We start from the raw sequence: 24,708 nt of genomic DNA, 5'->3' as shown, positions 1-24,708 counted from the left end.
TCATAACTTTCTCATTAGAATGGCCAAATATGGACACTGAATTCATGTGAGGGGAACGCCTGACTTATTGAGTCAACAGGCAGTGTGTGGCAATTCTAAATCTAGCTAATTCTAAAACTCATCGCTTAGTACACCTGTAATTTATTCATTACGTTAAAGACGTATCAGAATGTACTGAAGTGTCATTTTACATGAAAGCTTGTTCGGCCAAATCCCAAATGTAAGTAAAAAGTGGACACAAGATAAAATAATTGAATTTGCTTTAAGCAACAAAAAAACATTTCCAATTCATTGTGGTAATAATCTAAGGTCACTCAGAGTATCATCGTTTACAACACATTTATTACGCATCAAAATACATTCCCCACTGCATTTAATGTCCTCATGATCTCAGTTTTAACAGTTGGATATACGATTTGAAGACATTCAGCTTGTCAGATGGGTACCAAAAATGTATTTGTAGTATCTTTAAAAATATATATAGCATTTTTGTTTTACTAAATGAAAAATCCAATTTACCTGGCACTAATAATTCACTTATTGAAAGTGTTCTTGTGGCATTAAACAACAAGTTTAACAATATAGAACATATCTATATCGATTTCAAGTCGAGTCGTGTCGAGTCCAATAAGTGGAATGTTATGCTCCAGCAGGGTCCATCTCTCATGGTGTCTTGGTAGAATTAGGTGGTTCCATCCGAACAAACGTGGTTTCACTGGAAAAAGAGAGGGAGACGGATAGGGGGTCTGAAACGATTCCCCACACATTTTGTTTTCTTTAAAGGAGAGTCTTGTGTTGATCAATCGTGAAATCAATGGGAAGATCCGGTAAGCCTTCTTGAATCTCTTGTCCCCTATGAAGTCCTTTCGTATCTATTACCGCTCAGTGAAACGCGTCAGGGGCAGGTTGTAGGATCAGTAAGCATTGGAGACGTTTCCATAGTTCTGTGCTCTACTGTACAGTTCTATTTGGAAATCAGATTAGAATCTGTATTTTACCAGGGTAAGGTGTAGAGTGTCCGGATGAGGCTGCACAGGCCTGTGTTCGCTCATCTCTGCGTGCCAATAAACCCATTGCAGGCACACTGTTCATGCACTGGGGTTAAAACATAGTATAAACACATGCAGGGTGTATGTTTAGACCTTACTGGCGGCTGGTTTGTCATCACTCAGCTCAGGTCAACTCAGGTCATTTCCCTGTATTGCTTAAGGGGATCCAAATATAGCTGCTGCACCCTGTTTCACCCTGTCATGTGAATATGGTCATTCTGCTAGGCCTACGTTATAGTCTACTTATGTTTCCATTGCTTCCATTTTATTTTTCTTGTGCCATTCGTTCCCTCATGCTTCATCTCTTGCACTCCGCTTTTTCTTATTCCCAATGTATTTTAATTTCCTCAGCGGCCTCAAATCACAAAATGTCCTCCAATGATATCCTCTATGGTGTTTTTATAATCAACGTCCCACTTCGTTCATTTATTCAGCAGCGTCTCTGCTCTGCCTTTAGACGTCTTTGCTGTGTTTGTAGCGTCTTCTCCTTGCATAGTCGAGGAGCCACAGCCCTTTGGCCCGCTCTCACTCCCTCTCCCGTCCCCGTCAGTGTTTGGCTCCCCCTTCAGAGAGAGATCAGGATTTAGAAGAATAACACGCATCTCTGGCAATACAATTGAACGTATGGACAGCCAATGTCCAAGGAAAACTTTACATACCGTTCAAATGTAAATTAAACTCAATAGTTAGGTTTTGGAATAGTTCAATAAGTTCAAACATTTGTTAGTAGACCGAGTCATTGAAAGCCGCTTTTATTGAATATCATTCTGAGCACGATAGAGCTCAGCGAACCCCGGCTTGACCTTAAAAGGCAGCATGGTCTGACCGGAGCCATATGTCGAGGGATTAATGAATCTTCCTCACATATCCCTGCACGTTTCCATAGCCATAGCAGACTACATGTATATACATGGTTCAGGCAAGTCTCTCAACATGAATAAATTAAAAATAATGAACTAATAAATTAGTGGATGTAGATAAAATGTAAACTTTTCTTTTAATAGTAAGGCCAACGTATCCATCCCAGAGCCTGGCTCCTGCCAGTCAAGGGCCAACCTTTAAGATGCGCCTGGCTAAATACCCACTTTCAATTTCTAAATAAATACCTCAGTATACGAGGCAAATAGACGATAGCTCCAACATTAGATAATATATAACAAGTGGTGTAGCATCTCTTCCCCCAAATGTCTGTGCTCAAGATCGAAAACGTATCTTAAGGGACATGGTTAGCCTTTCAGCTCGAAACACACAACAAAATGCCAACCTCAATAGACAATTCCCGATGAATTAGTTTCTTGGTCTCTTCCTCACAGAAGTCAAGCATTGCCTTTCTATCATAACTTATCGAGGGGGTCTTCTCGGTCTGATTTCTCTGCCGCAGCCCAACAGGCACACCGGGGTCGGGATCAATCACCATGCATTCGCCCTCCAACTCTTTCACTTCGTCGGCCGTCAGAGTCGCCAACAGCGCGTCCAGGTCGTCCTCGTCCTCAGCGTCCTGCGCTTTCTCGCCCCTCTTACTCCGGTCGGTGGACATCACTAAACACTGCCTGTAGGTTTAATGTGTTTTATTGAGCTGCTTGCATCTGACCTGTGTGATACAGGCGACGGGTCAGGTATGATAACAGTGAGGGGGCCCGAGGGAGGGGATCTCCCTCCCAGCACCCCGCCCCCCGATGGCAGTGCAATTATTTTTGCACCCTATTTTGGAAGTGGTATGGATGTGTCCCGCCTCTGAGGGAGGAGACATTGGATGGGAATCATATCACGACCTATTTAAACACATCATGTCTTAAGGATACTTAAGAAGAGGGGAACAGATGTGTACGGAACAGGATTAGGGACACATGTGAATTTATTTTGCTTTATATTCTGATTTTAGTGTCAGAATTCTGAGATTAAAGTCAGAATTCTAGATGTAGGAATAGAGCTGACTGTAAAATAATAAAACAGTCATATACATTTGCACAAGATCAAGTGAAACAATTGAAAGACTTTGTAGAACAAAACGTAGTTTATTCCACGATAAAAACCCGCAACGTCTTTAACTACCGAAAATCTTTCCCAAGGGGTAGGCTGCCCTTAACCAGATCGCATGCTGTGGCAGTAACTGTATGCAGTTTATTTTCTTCAGCCTGCCGAGATATCTCTCCACAGCTGCCAGCCAACTGTGAGCTTTTCTGTACATCACACTCACACACACACGGACATATACACTCTCACACACCGTCCCCGACAGTCCAGCAGGATCAAGCTAGGTCAAATCAGACAAACATTATTGCTCAGATAAATAAATCTATTCTACAAAAAACAGAAATAATCATAGAAGATGCATGTACTAAACACCAGGGGTTAAAAAAACAAAAACATTAGTAATTATTCATTTTTTAAGGGGAAAGGGGATGAAAATCGCTAAACATATCACCCCTTTTGTGTTTATGCATGCGACGCGGTTCCATAGAAGGTTCGACTATGCTCCAAAATCTTGACACGGTGCATTACTTTAGTTAAGACTCCTTCACACAGAGGGAATCTCATGCAGCACACAACAACATCCTGTATTTTTTTTTAAACATTTTGTTAACCACAACATTTCATATGAAGAAAGAACTATATATAATATATATATATATATATATGTAAAAATACAAAAACAAAGTGAACCGTTGTGTTCTCGGCCAGTAGGAGTCAAATCGGAGAGGATAGCACCGTTGTTACAGAGAGATCTGACGGAGAGTCGTGTGACGAGGTGGCTCGTAAAAGGTCATTAATTGTCCACGTCGTTAAGATCTCCCCTCATTGCCTCAGGTGTCCATCGTCTATCGTACAGCCCACGCAAACGTAGTCCTCCTTCTCCGCCAGCTCGGTCGTCACGCCGACGCACACCTGGTGGAACCACTGGTTACAGCGCCCGTCACACTGGACCCAGTCCACCTGGAGACACACCCACACATCGATTAATAACTCATTTATCCAGCGTCAGGGGCTGTGGTTTTGTTTGTTGGGTTTGTTACATCCTTCCCCTCTCTCCTTGTTGTTTATGTGTTCATTTGAGGGGTTTATTGGACAATTAGTTATTGTATGAAGCTGTTGATTGGTTGTGGTGATGGCCAGGTGATGGCCAGCCTGTCAAAGACAAGCGGTGAGACAACCATTGGCCATCTCCCTCTCATTCAACAAGATTTGTGCGTCTCAGCTATGAGGCATTTTTGGCGTGTTAGCTCCTTTGAAAAAATGCATGGGTAATTTGAGTCCTAATGCGTGTCACTTGAAAATGGTTAGAGGCTGAGGCGGGAAGTGCTGGCTACATGTGATGCCAAGATTCCCCACATATTTAAATATCTGTGGTGAGAGAGCAGTGGCGAGCTTTACAAAACACAATTGAGGGAGAGTATGACCAATGAAGGAGAGGTTTGGAGGTGGGCCAGGGAGGAGAACCTATAATGTCCATTGTTGTCTGAACAGTGGACTTTAGCCCCATTTAGCCCCAAATATCGGAGGGGATTTCAGGGGCTAAATGGGGCACATGATTGTAACTGAGCAGCATAAAACATCACATTGGGCCTAATGGCATGGGCATGCATCTGCTCTTTGACCTTGGGACTGCAACAAACATAGAGTCCAACGTAGACTGGGACAGCAACACATCTCTGCAGCGCTGAGCTTGTTTACCTCGTCTCCCTCTGGCTGCTGGCAGCTCTCCGCAGGACACTCGGACATCTCCTCGTCCGAGTCGTCCGACTGGGAGAAGTCTGAGCGCGGGGACGAGGAGGTGGAGGCCGCCCGGCGCTCCAGGCTCTTGTCCTTGTTCATCTTCTGCCTCTTGTAGTGGGGCTTCTTGTCCTTCGCCGGCCGGCCCTCTGCCTTCACGCCCTCCCTCGCCAGGTGCCGCTTGCCGGTCTTCTCGGAGGCGCTGAGCGCGCTGCCGTCCTCGTCCTGAAACGGGCGGAGAGGTTAAAGGCGGCACGCTCCCGTGTTTGTAAAAGGACGGGGGAGGTTTATTGAGTTGTTTGTCTTTGGTGCCTGATCTCGGGGGGGGAACCGGTTGCCTTACCTCGGCCCACGACAGAGTCTTCTCCTGGCTGCTGAGCTGGAGGTGTTGGGTGCAGTCGCTGGAGTCGTCCAGCGGGGGAGACAGGCACCCGGCCGGGGGCTGGCTCAGGGGCCGCTGCAGCAGGACGTGGTAGAGGTCCTGGGTCTCGGGCAGCGACACCGGCAGCAGAAGGCCCTCCACCATCAGCTCCTCCAGCTCCCTACTCAGACCTGAAGCGGGGCGACCGTGTTACCATATTAATGAGGAGCCTCACACCGCGGTTCCCTTCTTCCGAAAAAAGGGGGGGAGGAATGCAGCAGGGGGCCACTAGCGCTCACCCTGCAGGGGGATGCACTTCTGCTCCGTGTAGAAGACCGTCTGCGGGAGGCTGGTCTTGTTCCACTCGGGCGTGAGGTACGGAGCCTGGGTGAGGAAAGACGACAACGTCATCGGTTAAGTGTCACACACACACACACCCCCACTCACAGCCAGGGCCCCCGACAAGAGGGCGCGCGGCCCCCACAGACCTGGGCGTTGCTGTCGGCCGTGGTGCTCCCCGAGGCCCAGCGGGTCAGGACGGGCGGAGTCCCGGGGCCCTCCTGCATCTCTTGGAGGCGGAGCTCGTCTGAGGTCTGCCGCGCGCGGTGCTGCCAGCTCACCGCCCGCTCCACCAGGAAGTGGAGGGCGTCGGCCTCGGGCAGGCGCACCCGCGTGCGCTCCAGCGCCGCCAGCAGGGAGAGGACCTCGGCAATGGGCGGCGCCTCCGAGCGGCGGCAGGGCGGACAGAGCCACGGCCGCTCCGCGGGGCTCCCGCCCGGGTCCCGCACGCACACGCTGTGGAAGGCGTCGCGGCAGAGCTCGCACTGCAGCATGGCGCCCATGGGCGTCTTGTGACACAGGCACACCGTGAGCTCCATGCAGTCGCCCGAGGGCAGCAGCTTGGACTCGTTGTGCGCCCGGAGAGCGGCGAGGGCGTCCATCTCCCGGAGGCGCAGCTCCTCCAGGGTGGCGGCCTGGGGAAGAGGCCCACGCTCATTAACCAGTCGCGCCTTATGAACAGGACTGGATCCATAGAGGGACCACGAACATGCCTTTATGCCAGGAGATGGGGAAGTGAGTGAACTTACAGCAGAGGATGAATCCTTGGACTCTGAGAGAGCTTTCTCGATGTCAGCCAGAGAGTCAAGCGGTACCGTTTTCTTCTTGCCAGGCTGCTGGGAAGCCTTCTTGGGCTTCCTCTTCGGAGAACCTACGCTTCCGACCTCAAATCTCGGACATAGAATCTAGGATCCAAAATAATAAATGATTTTTGGAGACTTTGGTGCGAACATGCTGAAGCCAAGTCAACATCGGCGCTAGACCAGGGGTCGTATTAAAACCGTTTACTGACCTCCAGTAGAGTGAAGGGGGAGTCTTTCTTCAGAAGCACGGAGGCCGCCGACTCCTTCCATTCCTGCACTTCTGCCGACAAGGACCTGAATCTCTCCAGGGGCTCCAGATGGACCTGGATGGCCTGGCCCCGGAGCACCATGTCGGCCAGCGCGTCTGCCGTGGGCACGGCGCCTCCAGCCTGAAGGACAACGGCGGAGAGTCACAATCTGCAGCGCATCCGACCGACACAGACAGAGGGCGCCTTCTTGACACGCGTGTCCTGACCTGCTGCTCCTCCGCCTCCTGCAGCCACTCTCTGGCGGTCCTGATCGAGGCCTTGAGCAGGAGACAGTTGGGCAGCTGAGCCGGGATGGCAGACGCCTTCTCGGCCGCAGCGCTGAGGGTCTCTATGGGGTGGGGGGGACTGACGGAGCAAGGCAAAGGCGTAAGAAACAAAACAAACCTGCAGTCATCGGTCCTGTTTGATGCACTTAAAGACAGTAGCGTCATTCCTTTTTGCACGCATGCAACACTATGTACAGGACTACTTTTGCGTGAGAGGTGCCCTTGGCTGCTGGGAGCTTCCTTAGGTTATGATAAAAGGTTTTATTCATGCACATGTACTCTTTTCCTCATCAGTTTGAGGTGGAGGATTTGAATTATAAACCCTAAGGAGCCTTTGACAATCCTTGGAGAATAAAATGCCAGAGAAAGTAGGTGAATAACGGTTATCTTCAAAATTATTACCATCCCGCTAGTGATGGGACATGGCAATAAAAGTAGAATAAGTATCTATATACAAGTATAGATGGAGGACACAAAAAGGTCTGGCCCCTCAAAACAGGGTGTTTATCTGTTGATGCGTGAAAGGCACAAATGCAAAAACCAGAGAGCCATGCCATTGTACAGCTCTTGTGACAGTGCTCTTGACAGTGGTGCACTGTGTTCGCACCAAGGAGACAAGGGCAGAACTACATTTGCATGCTCACTTTTTGTTGGTCTTGTTGAATACTCTAGCGGCAGCGTTTTGCTTTCGCTGGAATTACAATGAAGCAAAATCAGGGGTACTGACGTATCACATAAACCAGTAAAAAAAAAAAAGGTTACGATAAAAGTGGTAACCCATTTTGTTCATCCATCTCCTCGTCTCGTGGTGCATTACTGGACCTCTTCAGACTAGAGACCGCACCCTCAGCGACGGTAGACCGAGGGCCTGTGCTCTCACCTGGCTCTGAGGAGGCTGCCCGCCTTGTCCTCCCAGTGTTCAGCCACGCTGAGCAGCTCCTGCAGGCGGGCCATGGCCTTCTCCACCGACGGGTGGGGGGCCAGGCCCAGCCCCTGGTCGATGAGCCTCCTCATGGCCTCCAGGGTGAGGGTGGAGGGCCGGCCGGTGGCCTGCTGCACCCCCTCCAGCCAGCGCGCGTGCTCCAGCTTCACCCGCAGACAGGGCAGCTCCGGCAGCTCCACGTCGAAGTCGAAGCTGACGTCCAGCAGGCCCTGGATCTCCACCACGCTGGACACGGCCTCGGAGAGGACCTTCTCGCTGTGCTGCTGGAAGTCCTCGATGTCGTTCAGGAGTTTCTAAGAACAGACACGGAGGTGGCCAAGAGTGAGATGTGCATGCATCATAACCACCATAATCAAATGAAACCTTATCCTGCGCGTCCTGACAGACTGGATGAGGCCCTGCCTACCTTTAGCAGCGGTGCTTGGGTGAGGCTACAGGGAAGGTTGTATAGCTGTCTCACAAACGACCTCAGCTCCTCCACCGTCAGCAGACTCTGGGATTTACCCCCACACCGAAACCTAGATTACCCATGAGGACAACGCAAAGCAACACGTCAAGCCAGGGAGTCATTGTGCAGGCTACTCGATACCAGGAACACTGGAGGGTTCCCTTGCGGTGTGTTAAGGGTGTGGCGGTGTCATGCTGGTGGAATGGTGGGGGTGTTATGGTGGGGGTGTTATGGTGGTGACGTGGGGTGTGTTTCCACGGCACCTGGTCTGCCGCTTGCCGCCCAGAAGCTGCCGTGCCACCGAGGAGCATTTCTCGGCGTCCTTGGTGACCAGCCGCAGCCTGAAGAGGAGGTCGTTGTCGGGGAAGATGTTTGAGTCCGACTCGGAGACGAGGGAGCGAAAGACGCTCAGACCTAAAAGAGAAAAAGAAAAAGGACAATGGACCACACCGATGACTCACTCTGCTTTTAAGACTTGATATCAAACTCAACGCAGCCTTGAGGGAATAAAAAAATTTTTAACGGAGAATGGCAGATCAGCCGGCGTGTCCTCACCCTTCTTCTTCTCCAGCCTGGCGTCGAGTGTCTCGGCCACGCGAGAGGCCCAATCGTCGTACAGCTCTGCTCGGTGTTTGACCGCCGTCATCATGGGGTAAAGGTCGTCCAGTGTGAACCTGTAACTGCGAGAGGAGAAGGGAGATATAACCTCAACAAACAGCACAAGAGACGCTCTCTGCACATCCTGTGTGATGCTGCCGCTCTACACACTGAAGGGCCCCCTATATGAGAGAGGGCTGCACAATTAATCGTGTTAGTCTGTGGTACGTGAATATAGGTTGCCTCTGATAACATGACGTGTACACTTGCCCAATCGTTAGTTTCGTTTTGAATGTGAAATTTCTTCCTAAGAGTGAGCCTACTTTTAGTCATCGAACAGGAAAACTACCTCAGACCTCAGACTAACTTCCCCAAATCATGGATGCATAAAGATTGCGCACCAAATTATCATAGTCCGCCTTATTTGCAAACTATTCGCGACAGTATTTTACACCTGGATTAAAAACTGAATCTCCATTATAATTGAATCGTCTGAATGAATAAGATATGTTGGTGAAAGGGCGGAGCATAAACTCATCTCCAATTCATCCGTCTTTTCTCCAGGGTGAGGCGTGTCTGAACTCTGAACGCATCTTAATTGCCATAATTCTTAAAGAACGTTACAATATAATGCCAGAATGTTTTTGTAAGGCTGAGCTCGGCTGAATAACACATCACAGCCACATGGACCGGTGGGGCCAGCACTAGAAGTATAGACCGCTGAAGAGTAAGTCCTACCTCCGAGGCTCTTGGTTCCATGTTTAAATGTCTATGGAAAATAACATGGGGGTTTTGAATGATCGTACGTTACAAACTCTGTAGGTGTCGAAGACGTAAAAGCTGCTCAGGTTTTGAACTACACACTTTTTCCATCTAGATTCCACTTGGTTTTTGGATTGTCTCCTTCGTCTGCCTTTTTCAAGGCGATCGTTTGGCGAGAAGACAGAGTTCATCTCCAGCAATCTTTTTAAGCTCTCAAGCGCATAAAACGTACTCGAGGAATGCAACCAGACAGACCCGACTCGCTATACTGGCATCTATTGCCCTCGAGAAGGAACTGCAGATTAAACTAAAACAGGAGGCCCGTCTGCATGAGGAGGTCATTGAAAGCTTCCTCCGAAAGGTTCGGAGGATTGATTTCCTCTACAAGTGATGGGTGAGTGTTCTGGTACTGTACTGTGTAGGAGGAGCAATAATGTTGTTGTGGTAGTTCAGTTTATAAAGCATTTTTTGAAATGGTTGGAAACACAAATATATTGCTGGAATTTGGGCAGTAGGCTAAACGGCAATGCTGTGTTTCAGTGTGGATGACGCTCTCATGAACCAATTCTCAACTAATCCTGGGCTTAATATTTTGTCTGGAATAGCTTTTTTTAAATATTTGGCATTGAGGCCTACTTGCATGCTTCATTTTTGTTAATGAACTGGAGGCGCTGCATTTGTAATATTGTCGCTATACCTCATTTATTCTGTTGAAGTTTAAGTTGCGACAGCATCCGGTCAACATTATAACATTAATTGTGACATTTTGTTTGTGTGTCGTGTGTGTCGTGCCATGTGGTTGCGGAGTGACATAATGAAAGATCTGATGGCGATGCTGCATTAGTGTAGCTGCGGTGGTGTGCGGTGGTGTGCGGTGGTGTGCGGTGGTGTGCGTGTGCGCTGTTGTTGAAGATCAACCGTCTTGTTGTTGATGTCATGCAGTAGCACATAGTGTGATGCACATATTGTGGCTGTGTTGGCTGCAACGGCACCCAATATGAAATTGGTTTGCATGCGAGTGTTTGGAGGTTGGGCGTTGGTGGAGTTCGTTACTGAAGGCCCTGCCGTAAACCCCACGGTACGCTACTGTGTGTATATGAGGGGGGGGGGGGGGGGGGGGGGACATTGCAACATCGAAATGTTGACAGACTTGTGTTCTTGTCTGTGGTTCACAATTTAGGAAGAGGTAGGATACCTACCTCTCATCATTTGACACACAGTAAACACACAGACCAATCGCTGTTCAAAGGTTGTGTTAGTAGGAGGAGACAATGGGAATAATAATAATTAAAGAACATACAGTGGCACCCTACCGTGCGGCGGACTTACTTCAGTGTGTAGTTGGAGACGGGACACGGGCAGAGGTCGTGGATGTGGTGCAGGCAGGCGAGGACCCCCGGGCTGCAGGGGCAGGTGACCGCAGACAGGTAGCAGGTGGTCCGGCACTTGACGCACTGGCGCTCGTCGTCCTGCAGGTGGTCGTACTTGGCCTCCTGGCACCGCGACACTCCCTGAGGACGCCAGACGACAGAGGACTAACATTATTCGCAACCGGAGCCCTCCGGTCGGGTGGCGGCTCGGCGCGCCCGCCCTGGGGGCGGTCGGCAGAAAGGCCTCACCAGTTTCTTGACCGCGTCCCTCAGCGCCTTCTCCTCGCGGATCATGAGGGCCATGTCGCGGTGCACCGCCGACGCCAGCACCACGTCCAGCGTGCCCGCCTTGGAGGCCATGTTGCAGACCATCTCGTCGTGGGAGAAGACGTTGTAGCGGTTCAGCAGGCGGTAGTGGTCCACACACTGTCGGCCCAGAGGCATCTGGGGGGGGGGGGGGTTAAAGGTCGTCCCGGTCAGGTCACTCGTCGAAGTGAGTTGAGGGGGAGGAGACGGGGGACAGTGTTTGGACATGGACCTACCCAGTCCGTGGTGCAGAAGTTGACCGCCTCGGCAAAGTTGAAGCCCTGGTTGAAGCCACTGTGGTAGGCCCTGGGAAAAGTGACCACAAACTCCCCGGCACACTGGTTTGTCCTGTAGATCTAGAGGGAGACAGAAGCATAATTTCCTGGGAAAGAGGCTGCCGTTGGGCTGGTCTTCAGCCGTCGGGGCGGCTGCCGACGGGGACGCCTTGGAGTGGTGACGTACCGGGACCCCGTGGGCCATGAGGGTGTTGGGGTTCATGATGGTGACCAGCTGGTGCAGGAGGTCGGGCTGGGAGTCGAACAGCTCCGGGGCAAGCTTCTTCATCACCGCTTCCAGCTGCTCAGCAGCGGAGCCCGGCGCACCATACCACGTCTTGGGTTCTCCCCTTTAAATTGAGGAGCACAATTAAAGTTCCACTGCATCTTTTCACTTCATAGACTTTTTAAGCTAGGCTTTGTGTATTGGCAAATGAAGGGATGATCGATGATTTGTTTTTCCGACTATTAGCGCGATTTGAACTAACTTACTATCAGGACTTTATCTATAAACAGAGCTCAGATAGCTTCCGTCTGAATAGCGCTCTGCCTCCTTCAACATATTCATAATAAGACTGCAAACCCCCAGATATTTTTTAAGTCCTGCTTTGCCGAAGAAGCTTGAATAGACAAAGAAGTTTAAACTCACTCGCATTGTCTGTTTTGACAATGCGTCTTTAAAGTAAATTGCAAATAATCTGTTTACTCGTAAGGAATAGGAAGAGTAGTTAACGTTGTGGTTAAGATCTGGATTGTGATATTATTATAGATAATAATGTTGGACGGAACACGCTGCTGTGAGATTATAGCACAAATTAGACCCAAGTAATATTCAGTTCTTATAGCATTTAATAATATTCAATGCTATCAATTATTTTTTGATTTGTTAGTATTTTAAACAAAATGTTCACTCTTTACTAAATGATTATCCCCGTAACTTTAACTATATTTCTTGAAGTTGATTGGTTAACCCCGAAACCCCTCCTACTGCGATCAGGCCTAAAAAAAAAAAAAGTTTGGTTCCTGTTGGTTGTCAGTTGAGGTCATGGGTAGGTAGGGAATTTTTTTTATTTTTTTATTTTATTTTTTCCAGCGGCAGCGAATGATAGGTAGGTTGTTTTAATTTAAAAACGAGAAAATTCGCTCATCCTTGTACAGAATGAAGAGGTGCTGTACCAAAACGTGATTATAGTTTGCATCAAAAAAAAAAAAAAAAAATTATTATTATTTTTTTTTTTATAAAGCTCATAAAATAATTTGGGTCGCACATAAATTGACAGGGTCGGTCGGAAACCGGAACCAAACAACATTTTTTTTTAGGCCTCAGTAGTATATACTGATCGCCAGGGTATATATAATAATAACCCTGATTGGACTCTTTGGACGCTTCTTGCCTGAGATTGCTACTCAGGCACTGAGCACTGTTCACCACAGTCATCATCCAACTTCTTTATTCTGTTCCATTTCCTGCTGCTCATGGCACCTCGGCAGTAGCCACAGAGTGGAACATTGCACAGCGTAGGAGGGATACTTTAATGTCTCGAGCACGAAATGAAAGCAAACAAAAAAAGGCGATGTAGAAAGCGTTCAAGGAAGGGATTTAATCTCAGACGTCCATCCACTGTGAATTAATTACGACCAACCTTGCTTACCACTGGTCGTCATGTTGTTATCGTGTTTAATGATCTAAACTACTTTCTTCCCTTTTAACTAAAAGCAGGAAGTGTGTGTGTGCGTGCGTGCGTGTGTTACCAGTGCAGGTAGTTGATGGAGTAGCTCCAGTGGTCCTCGATGTGCCAGCAGAAGGAGGAGAAGCACATGCCCACGTAGAGCCAGGGCAGCGTCATGCCGCAGATGTCGGCGGTGACGTGCGTCAGCACCGACGGGTCCATCATCGCCATGTTGTTGAGGTTCCAGCCACACTTGAGGTATTTCTGAAAGCGAGTAAACATGCATATTTATGGAAGGGTAAATATTTGATGGGCCGTCAGAGCATCACGAGACAGCACTGCGGGCTGGCCTACCTCGTCTGCTGGGGACACCTTGAAGCGCCCGTTGGGGATGGGGAACCCGCTCCCAAACTCCTTGGAGGCGATGTCGGCGCCGTACTCCACGGTCACGTCCTCCTCGATGGCGCCCACCAGGCGCCAGAACTCCTTCTCCACCAGCTCTGTCGGCACCATCTGTCCACAAACAAAGCAACGCAAACACAACGTGCTCAGAGGCCGACTTCAACAGCAGAATAATAAAAGCGAATAACAAAAATCCAATCTTCTTATCTTCTACTCACGTGCACGGGCATGTTGAAGTAGTCTGACTTGAAGGCGTCTGCCATTTGCCCGAACGCACGCAGCGAGTAGTCCCTGTACGCCTGCTCGAAGCCAAAGGCCTCCTGAGGTTTGCTGCACTCCTGCCAAGGGAAATAAAAAGTAAACACTTGTGATATATTGTGTTGATTCGTTTAAAAGTCCACCATGACTGTGATGTGATATACTTTGTGGATATTATAAAACATGCGAGCTAGTTACAAACTAAACCCTCTTTTTCCTTCCTAAAGCCTTCTTGCAGGCACATCAACTTGCTGTGGAAACCTGAAACCTGGTCGCACTTAGATTTCCCTAGCTGCTCCGCTATTGACTTCATGCGTTGACGTTCCACCCTCCCACACCCTGCCACACGTCAACCCGCATGGACGTAAAGCAAGTCTCCTCCCACTTGTCCCGCCCCGGGCTTGTCCCCCGGGGTTGGGAGTTGGCGAGGACTAGAGAAACGGTGATCTCACCTGAGCCAGACATTTGGGGCACCTCCAGTCTCCCTTGGGTACATCCTGGAGGGAGGGGATGAGGCAAAAGGTATGGTAGCTGTCGTCGCAGCCGTCACAGAGCAGCAGGCGGTCTTCGTCCGCCCCGCTGCCGCACACCAGACACACCACCAGGTCCACCTGCACGGGGTGGACGCGTCCCTTTGGTTGGTGCCGCGGATATAAAACAGGTGACCATGAGACACACAAACACACATCAACACTCACACACGCATGGATTTGGAACGAATGAATGGATGTTTGATGATTATGGATGGGTTGTTGAGTGTTCTGGGTCACTCTGGGGGAACTTTATGCATGCATCCGGTAGACTTTTAATGGTAGGACAGTGTATCCACTTACCGGGCTGGGGGGAATCAGAGGAACCGGAGGTAGGTTTTTCTTGTAGCGGGACTTTATTTTATCTGCTTCAACCACTGGCTCTTTTACTTCCACTGGCTCTTGTTTCACAGTAATAGCATGCTCTTTCTCTGCGGAGCGACGGGAACGGTAGGCATTACAAAAGGATCAAATAAAAGCACGGTGGCAGACAGAGGCACGAGTTAGCGACGGCAGGCGGTGCAACATGTCCTACCAGGTTCCGGTTTGGCAACAAAGGAACCCATCCTCCGCCGTAGGTTAGGCCTGTTGTCACAACCCTCGCCTGGTTCGGTCTTCATCTGAACACCCTGCGCAAACAAACACACCACAGCCCATTTCAGAAATAACCCGTTTAAAAATACTTTAATTGTGGATGTTAACATACATGGGCTACAAATACAATATTACACCGTGGACAAAGTGAGATCAGGCCGTGGCCGAGTGGCTTGTCTTTGTCTGACAGCTGGCAGTGTTGCTCTGTGGAGGAAGCCCTACCTCCGATTTCAAGTGCTTGGCTCCGTAGGCGTTGGGGCAGCCCCTCTCAGGCTGCTGGGGGTCCCTCGGGGGCGCGTCGTGGGCCATGAGATCCTTGGAGGCCTGGCTGTCCGCCGCCAGGGTGGGCTTCAGCATGTACTGCAACACATAGGCGTCACATGACATACGTCAGGGGAACTATTGATACCCACACCTTTTTATTTATCCACTCCAATTATCTAATTGGAGAGAGCAGGATATGTCTAGTATATTTAATTGGGAAAAGTGTGGAAAGGTCTAAAGTGTGATCAATTTCATTTTCAAAGGTTTTTGTTGAGTTATGCGCATGTTATACCTAAAATGCGTCTGTGATAGCGAAAGGGTAAGGACGGAAAGATTTCTGGATGATGGTAAACACGACCACGTGGGTGGCTGCCGTGTGAGTGACAGGCATGAGGAAATTATCACTGCGCTCCACTAGCAATGGGGCCGGCTTCCCTTTGAGGCCAGGAGGGGAACAGATGTAACCGGATGTGCATCTCTGATAACAGTAGCATCGGAACATAACAGTTAGTGTAGACCCCTGGCTGATAGAGGGGGTGGAGGACTGTCATGCTGTCTCGCCTTTGAACAGATTTACATAGACCACAGACAGACAATAAATGATACAGAGCAACTCGATGACTTAAGGTCATGTCACCCATGAACAGCAAAGAAAAAGAAAGACAACAAAATGAAGGTTGACTTTGGCATAAGGCTTCAATATTGTAGCTTGTCATTTTGTCCATCATGTCTTATATTGTTAACTGGTAACTATCTGGTATTTTAAGATATTTTCTGAAACATTTTAAACGTCACATGGTTTACGACCATCTGACAAATATTGCAACCCACATTTGTTTGGAAAGATACAGCACCCACGCTGCAGTAAAAGAAAGTGTTAATCATAGTATTACAGATCTCCTTATTCAAACATACCTTTTCATATTCGGGATCAGCATCCAAACGCGTCACTTTGGCAGCTGGCTCTGAGGCCTGAGGAGAGAGAGAGCTAGGGTTAGAGAGAGAGAGAGAGCTAGGCCTAGAGAGATAGAGAGAGACAGAGACAGAGAGAGACAGAGAGACAGAGAGAGAGCTAGGGTTAGAGAGAGAGAGCTAGACAGAGACAGAGCTAGGGTTAGAGAGAGAGAGAGCTAGGGCTAAAGAGAGAGAGAGAGGGAGCTAGACAGAGAGAGAACGAGACAGAGACAGAGAGAGAACGAGACAGAGACAGAGAGACAGAGACAGAGAGAGAGAGAGCTAGGGTAGATGTTTTACACACACGTACAACCCTTTTGTAGGGGGGTGGGGGGTTATTAGCACAAGACCTAAAACCAACCTGGACATAATTGCACTCACCAGGAGGTTTGCCCCGCTCTGGAACAGATTGTAGGGGTAAAGGACCTTCTCGTAGTGCGCTCGTAGGTGTGAGCCGATGGCCTTGCCCGGGGCGAAGCCCATCTGGAGAGCGATCTTGGTCCAGCGCCGGTCCCGACAGACCAGGTCGAACCCACCCTCGTCTGCCACCAGCTGGAGGAAGACAGTCGACACGCGTCACATGACTCATGTATGGTAAATAACAACAAAAGTCATTATTTGTGTTGACGTTTGTTAGATATCCACCTTATTTAGTCGGTATAGATCTAAAATCTTCCTCTCCACGTGAGGAATCTTCAAAGGACATCCCTGTAGGTCCCAAAATTTGGCGATTTGGTCCAAGAAGTTGAGCTTCACTCTGGTCTGTGCCTGGGAACAGGGACACGTCGAAGCAGGTTAAGAAAACAGAAATAATTAAAAAAAGATTATGAAGGCTTGTGCTGTATATCATATTACATATACACACACATACAAACATTATATATTTTCAAACACACACACATGAAAATTTGATGTTTGATTGCTTATCATTTTCCTAATCTTATAGCCAATTTCAATACTATCAATAATTGCATCAATAATCCCAATACAAAATAATATCTACATCAACATGCAGTATTTAAATATTTGTTCACAATTAAACAACATCCTACCTCTAGCTCGTTTAGCCTCTGGATCCGAGGAACAAAGTGAAGTCTGTCAACGTCACAGGCAAACGGCGGTTGCCATCCCTGAACAGCCAGGAATACATTTGCATTTAAGGGACATGAAAGCACCTGAAGGTCATGTAGTTTTTCAGCACACTCGTACCTAAATGCATTGGTTTTTAATCAGCCTCAAAGTTCTATTGTTGGGCAGATGACAAAGAGCACGTTTGAAAATAGTTTGGACCAATGTGACACAGGTTTTTCACAAAAAGGACATGGAATCCTCTTGAGTAAAAACACAAACATAATGGCTGCAACAAAATCATTACTAAAATACATATCCACCTAACAAGAAAGATAGTTGAAATTGTTCCCTCATGTTTAGCAAGAAAAAAAAAAATCTTAATAACGAGGCTGAACTAAATTGATATATTAAAGCTCAATTGTATGAGATGAAAACATTACATTTATTTTATTTCTTTTTACAAATCGCCCAGTTCTATAATGCCAATTCTCCAATCATCCATGAGGAAAGTTATTTTACCTCACCAGCCAACATCCCCCACTGACACACAAAATGGCCAGATGGAACACTCACTCAAACAGCCCTGCTTTCCACAAAGCCAACATGGAGGACAACACCCCAACACGACTAGAGACCAACACTGGTTGATATACACTACAGCCATTAGGCATTGCCTTAATTCGAGATTAAATCAATCTAATGGAGGATGACACATATATTCCACCTCAAGTTTTAACTTTTATAGCTCATTAGCAGTGAAGCAAAATTGTTCCACCATGTGGATGTCCTAATTCTTGTGATATTTTACAACTTAATAGACAGAACACCATAGTAAAAACCAAAGAATTTAAATAAGAAAAACACCAATAACTAACCGAAGCGGACCCAAGGCCGATGGGTCACACACTTTACACTTAATTGATCATGGACACCATAACACCATGTTCCCAAAAATGCATGCCTGCTTTTTTTTCTGGAATAGGGAAGCAGGAACAACTCATGTCTAATCATTTTTATTTATGAACTGATTATTTGCACACAATCGTATGAAATGCTGCCGAATGGCTTCCGCATAGTCAACTGTGTCAATGTGCGGTGTGCTCAATGATGACAGGTTACTGAGCTACTTGCTATCGTTAGCCTGCTGCTAGTTAGCCAGACTTGTCAGCATCACTGAAGCCCTAACTTAAGACGTGTTTGCATGTTATGCAGGCGACAATAACATCACAACGACAACACATCCTCGTGGTCGTGCTGTCGCTCACATCCCTGTGGTCCTCAAGAGAGCAGAGGTAATGACTGAAGAAGGAGAGCTAGCAACACAAAGAATCAGCACAGCCCGTCCGCCATGTTGAAAGTCCCTTTAAATCCTTCATCCTTGGTCCATCTTTTGCTTTATCGGTCGTGTACTAAAATGTACCACAATGTTTCCCCAATGCGTCCACGGACTGGTTATCGATCTGGTTCGTAGCTGTTACTCACCGGAGGCGGGCGGACTTTACAGATGCCAGTTTTTTCAGCGATTGGACGGATTTTGTTGATGAAAGCGAACGGATCGCCGAATTCTTCCCAGCTGGGCTCGAAGACCGGGCACTCCGGAGGCGGCTTGAACTCGTCCGTCCGAGGTCGGGACATCGTTATGGATCGAAGCGGACGACCCAGATGAGCAAAACTCGCTCCAAAGTATATACTCGTTTGTATTATTCCGAAAGGGTCCCTCCAATCTTTACCTTCCCCCCGTCAGTATCACTCAGCAGACATCAACACGAGAAGCTGCTCACACACACATCCACGCACTGTGAGCTGAATGTTCTAAGGCAGTGAGCACGTCCGCTCAAAAAAATAGATACCATATTATTAAACGTTTTCTTTATTGCAATTTCAACAAAACAACATATTTTAGCCCCCCCGATTTGGCAAACACAAGAAGGTCTAAGCAGATGTTTTACTTTGGTGAAGCTAAAGCAGTAGTGTTCTTCAGATAGGATATTTCATTTACTCATGATGATAGGGAACAAAAATGCAAATCCAGTCATTTCTTACTTTTGGGAGAACCGAATATTACAATTCCCTTAGGTTTGAATCTGCGGTGTGTTCAAAGAATATACCCAATACCATAGTCCCCTAAGGGCAGTCAGCCTTTTTTGGTCCAATTTGGCATCTTCAAAGTCTTGATCTCAACGGCATTTGTATTTGTTTATTAAGAAGCCTATGTTCGTTATGCATCGTATCAATTTGACTTGTTGATAATCAGCAGAAATAAAGGTTATTAAAACACACCGCAGTTATATTCAGAATAAATTGGTTTGTATTCATGAGATGAAGGGCAATGGTTAATGAAACAAAAACTATGAATTGTGTCTTTTATTGACTACGTCTCTTATCAATGCCCAAAGTAATTTTTTGGGCCGTTTGCAATGCCGGTGTTAGAAAAGGCATAGTCATATGATGAATTATTTACTTGACTGTCTACAAACAATTTTCCTTTGTAACCTATGTTTACACTTGGGCGGATGGATATTTTCAGGTGACAGTTCCATGGCTACCGGGACTCGTTGTTTGAATAACCTATGACTAATTAATTTAGCTTTGGAATATTGCTTACATTCAGTTTCAACCAGTTTTGTCTTATAATTTAATATTCTCACAAAATAAACAACTAAAATTGGGTTACATCGGGGAGTTTTTTGTATTTTTAGAAAACACAACGTGGCATTAGGCCTATTTCCCTTTTAATTTACACGTGTTTTTAGCAATACAATTTTTTATGCAATGTATAACAGAAAGTGGGAAACAATCTCAATATGTTAAATTATCTTATAATGTAACTCAAAGTAAGGGTTTGAACAAATTAACATTTGAACAGTAAAAATACTAAATTGCTAATAAAAAGTAGAAGAGAAGACAGTCATGTAATCACAGCCTGAGGGCTAAAGGATCAATACTCTTCACCCAATTCATCACCATCCGAGTCAGTACTCATTTTGCCTAGCTCCTCATAATCCTTTTCGAGACAGGCCATATCTTCTCTGGCTTCAGTAAACTCTCCTTCCTCCATGCCCTCGCCCACGTACCAGTGGACAAAGGCCCGCTTAGAATACATCAGGTCAAACTTGTGGTCCAAGCGGGCCCAGGCCTCTGCAATAGCCGTGGTGTTGCTCAGCATACACACAGACCTCTGGATCGTGGCCAGGTCGCCCCCAGGCACTGCAGTTGGAGGCTGGTAGTTAATCCCCACCTTTAGGGGGAGAAGGATTTGGTTCAAAGAGATACGTATTGACAGCATAGGGCACAAAACTGATTCAAAACAAAGCTGATCCACAACAAAATACTCACCTTGAAACCAGTGGGGCACCAATCCACAAACTGGATGGAGCGCCGGGTCTTGATGTTGGCGATGGCTGCGTTCACGTCCTTGGGGACCACGTCGCCGCGGTACAGCATGCAGCACGCCATGTACATGCCGTGGCGGGGGTCACACTTGACCATCTGATTGGCCGGCTCGAAGCAGGAGCTGGTGATCTCCAGCACGGTGAGCTGCTCGTGGTAGGCCTTCTCGGCGGAGATGATGGGGGAGTAGGTGACGAGCGGGAAGTGGATGCGGGGAAACGGCACCAGGTTGGTCTGGAACTCCGTCAGGTCCACGTTGAGGGCGCCGTCGAAACGCAGCGAGGCGGTGATGGAGGAGACAATCTGCCCGATGAGGCGGTTGAGGTTGATGTAGCTGGGGCGCTCAATGTCCATGTTGCGGCGGCAGATGTCGTAGATGGCCTCGTTGTCCACCATGAAGGCGCAGTCGGTGTGCTCCAGGGTGGTGTGCGTGGTGAGGATGGAGTTGTAGGGCTCCACCACGGCGGTGGACACCTGGGGGGCCGGGTAGATGGCGAACTCCAACTTAGACTTCTTGCCGTAGTCGACTGACAGGCGCTCCATCAGCAGGGAGGTGAAACCAGAGCCGGTGCCGCCGCCAAAGCTGTGGAACACCAGGAAGCCCTGGAGCCCAGTGCACTGATCCGTCTGGAAGATGATCGTTCATTAGCATTACAAATCAGACAGTGACATACTGTCATTTTGCAACACTATTTCCATTGCATTACAGTATATTGCATTCAAGTACCAACCCAACAGTAATTGGGGGAAGAAAACACAAAATTACACATTAATTACCTGTAGAGTGTACTAATAGAAAGACAAAAGAGGTCTCACACTAAAGGAAGCATTAATGCCCAACAAGGCAATGAGAATCCAAGTCTGTCTCACCATTTTACGGATACGCTCCAAGACCGTGTCAATCATCTCCTTGCCAACAGTGTAGTGGCCACGGGCGTAGTTGTTGGCTGCATCCTCTTTCCCGGAAATAAGCTGCTCAGGATGGAAAAGGTCTCTGTATGTCCCAACCCTCACCTCATCTGGAAGATAGGTTCCTTGTATGATCAGAATGGCTACACCACTTTATATTTTAGCCCATATACACTGAAGAATTATCAGTTAACCAGGCCAAAACAAATACAACTATTTAACCCTCATATGAAAAGCCAGAGGGGACTCAAATGTGTGATTTACTTCTGAATTGGGGCTTTTTAGGAATACAGTATATAGATTTAATAGTCAATAAATGAAAGATATGCGACTTGGATATTTATGGATATTAAAATATAAGTATTTTAATATTGTATAGTGGTTCATTATAATAGTTTTCACTAACAATATGAATGTTATGCTTGAAAAAAAAAAATCACAGGAACAATTGATTATGTTGTTATACCTTCTGCCTTTCAGGCATTGCACAAAACCTGTAAAGCTATCCAATAGCCTACCAGTCAACAACAGCCAACTCATGCTGTGGATTGAATGTAGTTAAACATATTACTAAAAATAACTACTACCAAAGAAAAGCAGATGAAAAGTAACAAATGTAGCTTCCAGTGGTATAATTTAATAATCATCATAATAATAGGACTTGATTGAATGCCCCAGATGGCCACACAGTAGATAACCCACTATCAGGCCCCCCACCTATCACAGTGGGCTCCAGGTCCACGTACAGGGCTCTGGGGACGTGGCGCCCGGAGCTGCCCGTGTTGAAGAAGGTGTTGAAGGGGTCCTGGCGAGAGTTGGCCTGCAGGGGCACATCCAGGACCACCCCGTCAGGCCCCACGTCGTGCTCCAGGCAGAAGAGCTCCCAGCACGCGTTCCCCGTCTGCACTCCTGCCTGACCCACATGGATGGAGATGCACTCCCTCTAAATGAACGCACGCACACACACACACACACACACACCCACACCCACACGCACACGCACACGAACGCACACGCACACACACACGCACGCACAAACACAAATGATTTCGATCCTATTAGAATTGAAATCTAAGAGCAAAAGGATTAAACCTAAGAAACTACAAAACTGGATAATCAAAGTGGGGATGATGTAAATTGGATACCTTTGGAATCACCAAGAGTGCAAAATAAATTGTGAAAATGTGTGCATGTATTTTTTGTATAATCATATTAGAGCGAGGAATTTTGAATCAATTTGAAAGAATTTGGCACCAGATTTTAAACAAATGTACCTTTTATCACATTTGATATCGATAAGTTTGTGAACTGCCAATCGGAATCTTTTCATACCACAAGGGGGAGACAGCCAGGTCGTAATGTCGTCTTACTCTTAATTGTTAATGGGTAATTATTAAATGTCATATGTCCTCGCATTGTTTGAATACAGCGAATCATCATTCAAATATGTTTAAAAACCGAAAAAAGCCCAACTACTATCTCAGTGAATACAATGTTCCAGAACAATGTACAATTGTATTCACTGTAGAATATCATCTGTTTAGGCCATTATAAATTAGCAAATTAATTTCTCTGCAGACAAAGAAAAATCGGTATCAAATTGATTTATGATTAAGATCAACCACTGTCGTTATGGCTGTTTTGATGAATTATTAGGCCTATTGACAGCTGTTCATAGATCTTTAAGGGCACATCGCCGATATAGAATAAGTGTGTTCAGAGGCCTACACACGCACACTACACTACATACAAGCTCCCCGGGCTGTAAATGTTAACATGTTTCAACAGGTCAAGAATTTGGTTCCTGGCTATCTTAGAGGGAGCTTACTATCGCAAGAAGATGAGTGATTTGTTTTCTATTAAGTAAATTAAAAGCGACGTCAAGAAAAAAATGATCGTGTGAACGATCCAAATTAACGACATGAATGAATGAATTCATTGGTTCTGAATATTAAGATATCATTTATTTATAAGATTGTATAGTAGTCCTGAGGATTTAAAAATTAAAAGTAAAACCTTCAAACATACAGTAGACTATCATTTCAGCAAACACATATATCAACCAAACTTGCAGCGTATTAGAAAATGTGATGCCTGAAACTGCAGGTCAGGTCGTTACATTAGACTATCTGTCCTCACAAAGTGCAACAATAAGTTATGAAAAGACACAATTTGACGTTCAACATAAAAGATGCATAGCCCATGATATTTCTCTTTTTGGGAAGGCCCAGGTAATGCGGTGCAGTTTTTTAATTCTGAGAAACATGAGGACAATGATCTCAACTAGCAGGCATATGTTATGCAAAATTCATCACATCAATTTAACTAACAAAAGGTTAGAATAGAATGATCTTACCATTTCCCTTCAGATGCTGTTAGACAATAACTTCTGTGGTTTGATAAGAGATTGCGCCGAATTCCACCTCTCATCAATCTGTTGCTCCGATGTTGCAACTTTGTAGGTCTGCAACAATGTGCGACTAGACTACACACCGCTCTTGTTTCGGGGCCACCCACCCGATGTCTGGCGTGTAATTTGCTGCCTGGCACCTGAAGTCAAGTCAAGTCAAGTCAAGTTCCCGACCTCTTTAGTAAATCATAAATCATAACCACTGATTGTTTATTTGAGCGCTAATGAAATTCTAATGGCGGCCATTGGATTGGGAATAAATCAATCAAATTGCTGTCTTGAATAAGAATGTCTCCCATTGTGAAAAAAAAGAAGTAATTAAGCTGCAGGTATAGTTGGGGTTAGGCTGAATACAATGAGGATACAAAAAATAAAACATACTAGTTGGGATTCAAACTATCCATTGCATCTGAATTGCCCGGCTAATTATGCGTTATCAAAAGTATGGAAGTAGTCAACACTGGAGTATTGATAGTATTCATTTGTGGCATAGGATGCTGCCATGCAGAAAGAAGTGCTGATGGATAAGGTGCATTCAACCTTATTTAACACTTGAGCAAACTAATCTTAAGTGTAAGTTTCACCGTGTTTATTAACAAGTTTGTGGCAGTCAGCAACATGTACACATCCAAACAAACAGGTCAAGGACGAACACATGCACATTTTTCCTTTTCCATTTTTAAGAATTTGGCAAATGCAATAAATAGCAAAGAGCTCCCTTCATTTAGATCCAAAAATTGTATAAATCTCAAAACAT

General features: G+C 46.7%; 2 protein-coding genes across 4 annotated transcripts; both read right to left on the bottom strand.

Moving 5' to 3' along the window:
- Window positions 1-243: 243 nt before the first annotated feature.
- On the bottom strand, window positions 244-19,063 carry kdm5bb (lysine demethylase 5Bb). 3 transcript variants are annotated; one of them, XM_060051093.1, is made up of 29 exons: window positions 18,725-19,063; window positions 17,224-17,301; window positions 16,817-16,939; window positions 16,553-16,723; window positions 16,133-16,189; window positions 15,176-15,313; window positions 14,895-14,988; window positions 14,663-14,790; window positions 14,282-14,461; window positions 13,790-13,909; window positions 13,524-13,682; window positions 13,252-13,433; window positions 11,687-11,849; window positions 11,461-11,580; window positions 11,168-11,362; window positions 10,878-11,059; window positions 8,745-8,869; window positions 8,453-8,603; window positions 8,148-8,259; window positions 7,679-8,034; window positions 6,739-6,877; window positions 6,473-6,652; window positions 6,210-6,365; window positions 5,610-6,095; window positions 5,421-5,505; window positions 5,104-5,312; window positions 4,722-4,985; window positions 2,314-3,983; window positions 244-1,612 (listed from the first exon to the last, which is right to left on the bottom strand). In XM_060051093.1, exons 1-28 carry the CDS (start codon window positions 18,875-18,877, stop codon window positions 3,846-3,848), a joined length of 4,644 nt encoding a protein of 1,547 aa, XP_059907076.1. In that variant the 5' UTR covers window positions 18,878-19,063; the 3' UTR covers window positions 244-1,612; window positions 2,314-3,845. The 3 variants fall into 3 exon arrangements, with proteins under 3 accessions (XP_059907076.1, XP_059907069.1, XP_059907084.1); XM_060051086.1 differs by having other exon boundaries at window positions 10,878-11,083; window positions 18,725-19,034; XM_060051101.1 differs by having other exon boundaries at window positions 14,282-14,440; window positions 18,725-19,034.
- Window positions 19,064-19,096: 33 nt separating this feature from the next.
- tuba5 (tubulin alpha 5) lies at window positions 19,097-24,701 on the bottom strand. The gene is made up of 5 exons (XM_060051734.1): window positions 23,898-24,701; window positions 22,259-22,484; window positions 21,503-21,651; window positions 20,579-21,259; window positions 19,097-20,480 (listed from the first exon to the last, which is right to left on the bottom strand). Exons 1-5 carry the CDS (start codon window positions 23,898-23,900, stop codon window positions 20,181-20,183), a joined length of 1,359 nt encoding a protein of 452 aa, XP_059907717.1. The 5' UTR covers window positions 23,901-24,701; the 3' UTR covers window positions 19,097-20,180.
- Window positions 24,702-24,708: the final 7 nt, after the last annotated feature.

Source organism: Gadus macrocephalus, chromosome 1 (assembly GCF_031168955.1).
Source record: "Gadus macrocephalus chromosome 1, ASM3116895v1".
Lineage (NCBI taxonomy): Eukaryota > Metazoa > Chordata > Actinopteri > Gadiformes > Gadidae > Gadus > Gadus macrocephalus.
Note: the sequence above shows the minus strand (reverse complement) of the source record. Positions and strands in the feature narration are given on the sequence as shown.

Excerpts from the sequence above, each read along its gene's own strand:
- tuba5 (XM_060051734.1), bottom strand. Across the intron at positions 21,652-22,258 it reads CCTGGAGCCCACTGTGATAG|ATGAGGTGAGGGTTGGGACA; the intron begins GTGGGGGGCCTG and ends CCTATCTTCCAG. Across the intron at positions 21,260-21,502 it reads TGGAGCGTATCCGTAAAATG|ACGGATCAGTGCACTGGGCT; the intron begins GTGAGACAGACT and ends ATCATCTTCCAG.
- kdm5bb (XM_060051086.1), bottom strand. The coding sequence starts at position 18,877 with ATGTCCCGACCTCGGACGGACGAGTTCAAGCCGCCTCCGGAGTGCCCG. Across the intron at positions 14,791-14,894 it reads TGTTGCCAAACCGGAACCTG|AGAAAGAGCATGCTATTACT; the intron begins GTAGGACATGTT and ends GTCGCTCCGCAG. Across the intron at positions 5,506-5,609 it reads CGGCCGACAGCAACGCCCAG|GCTCCGTACCTCACGCCCGA; the intron begins GTCTGTGGGGGC and ends TTCCTCACCCAG.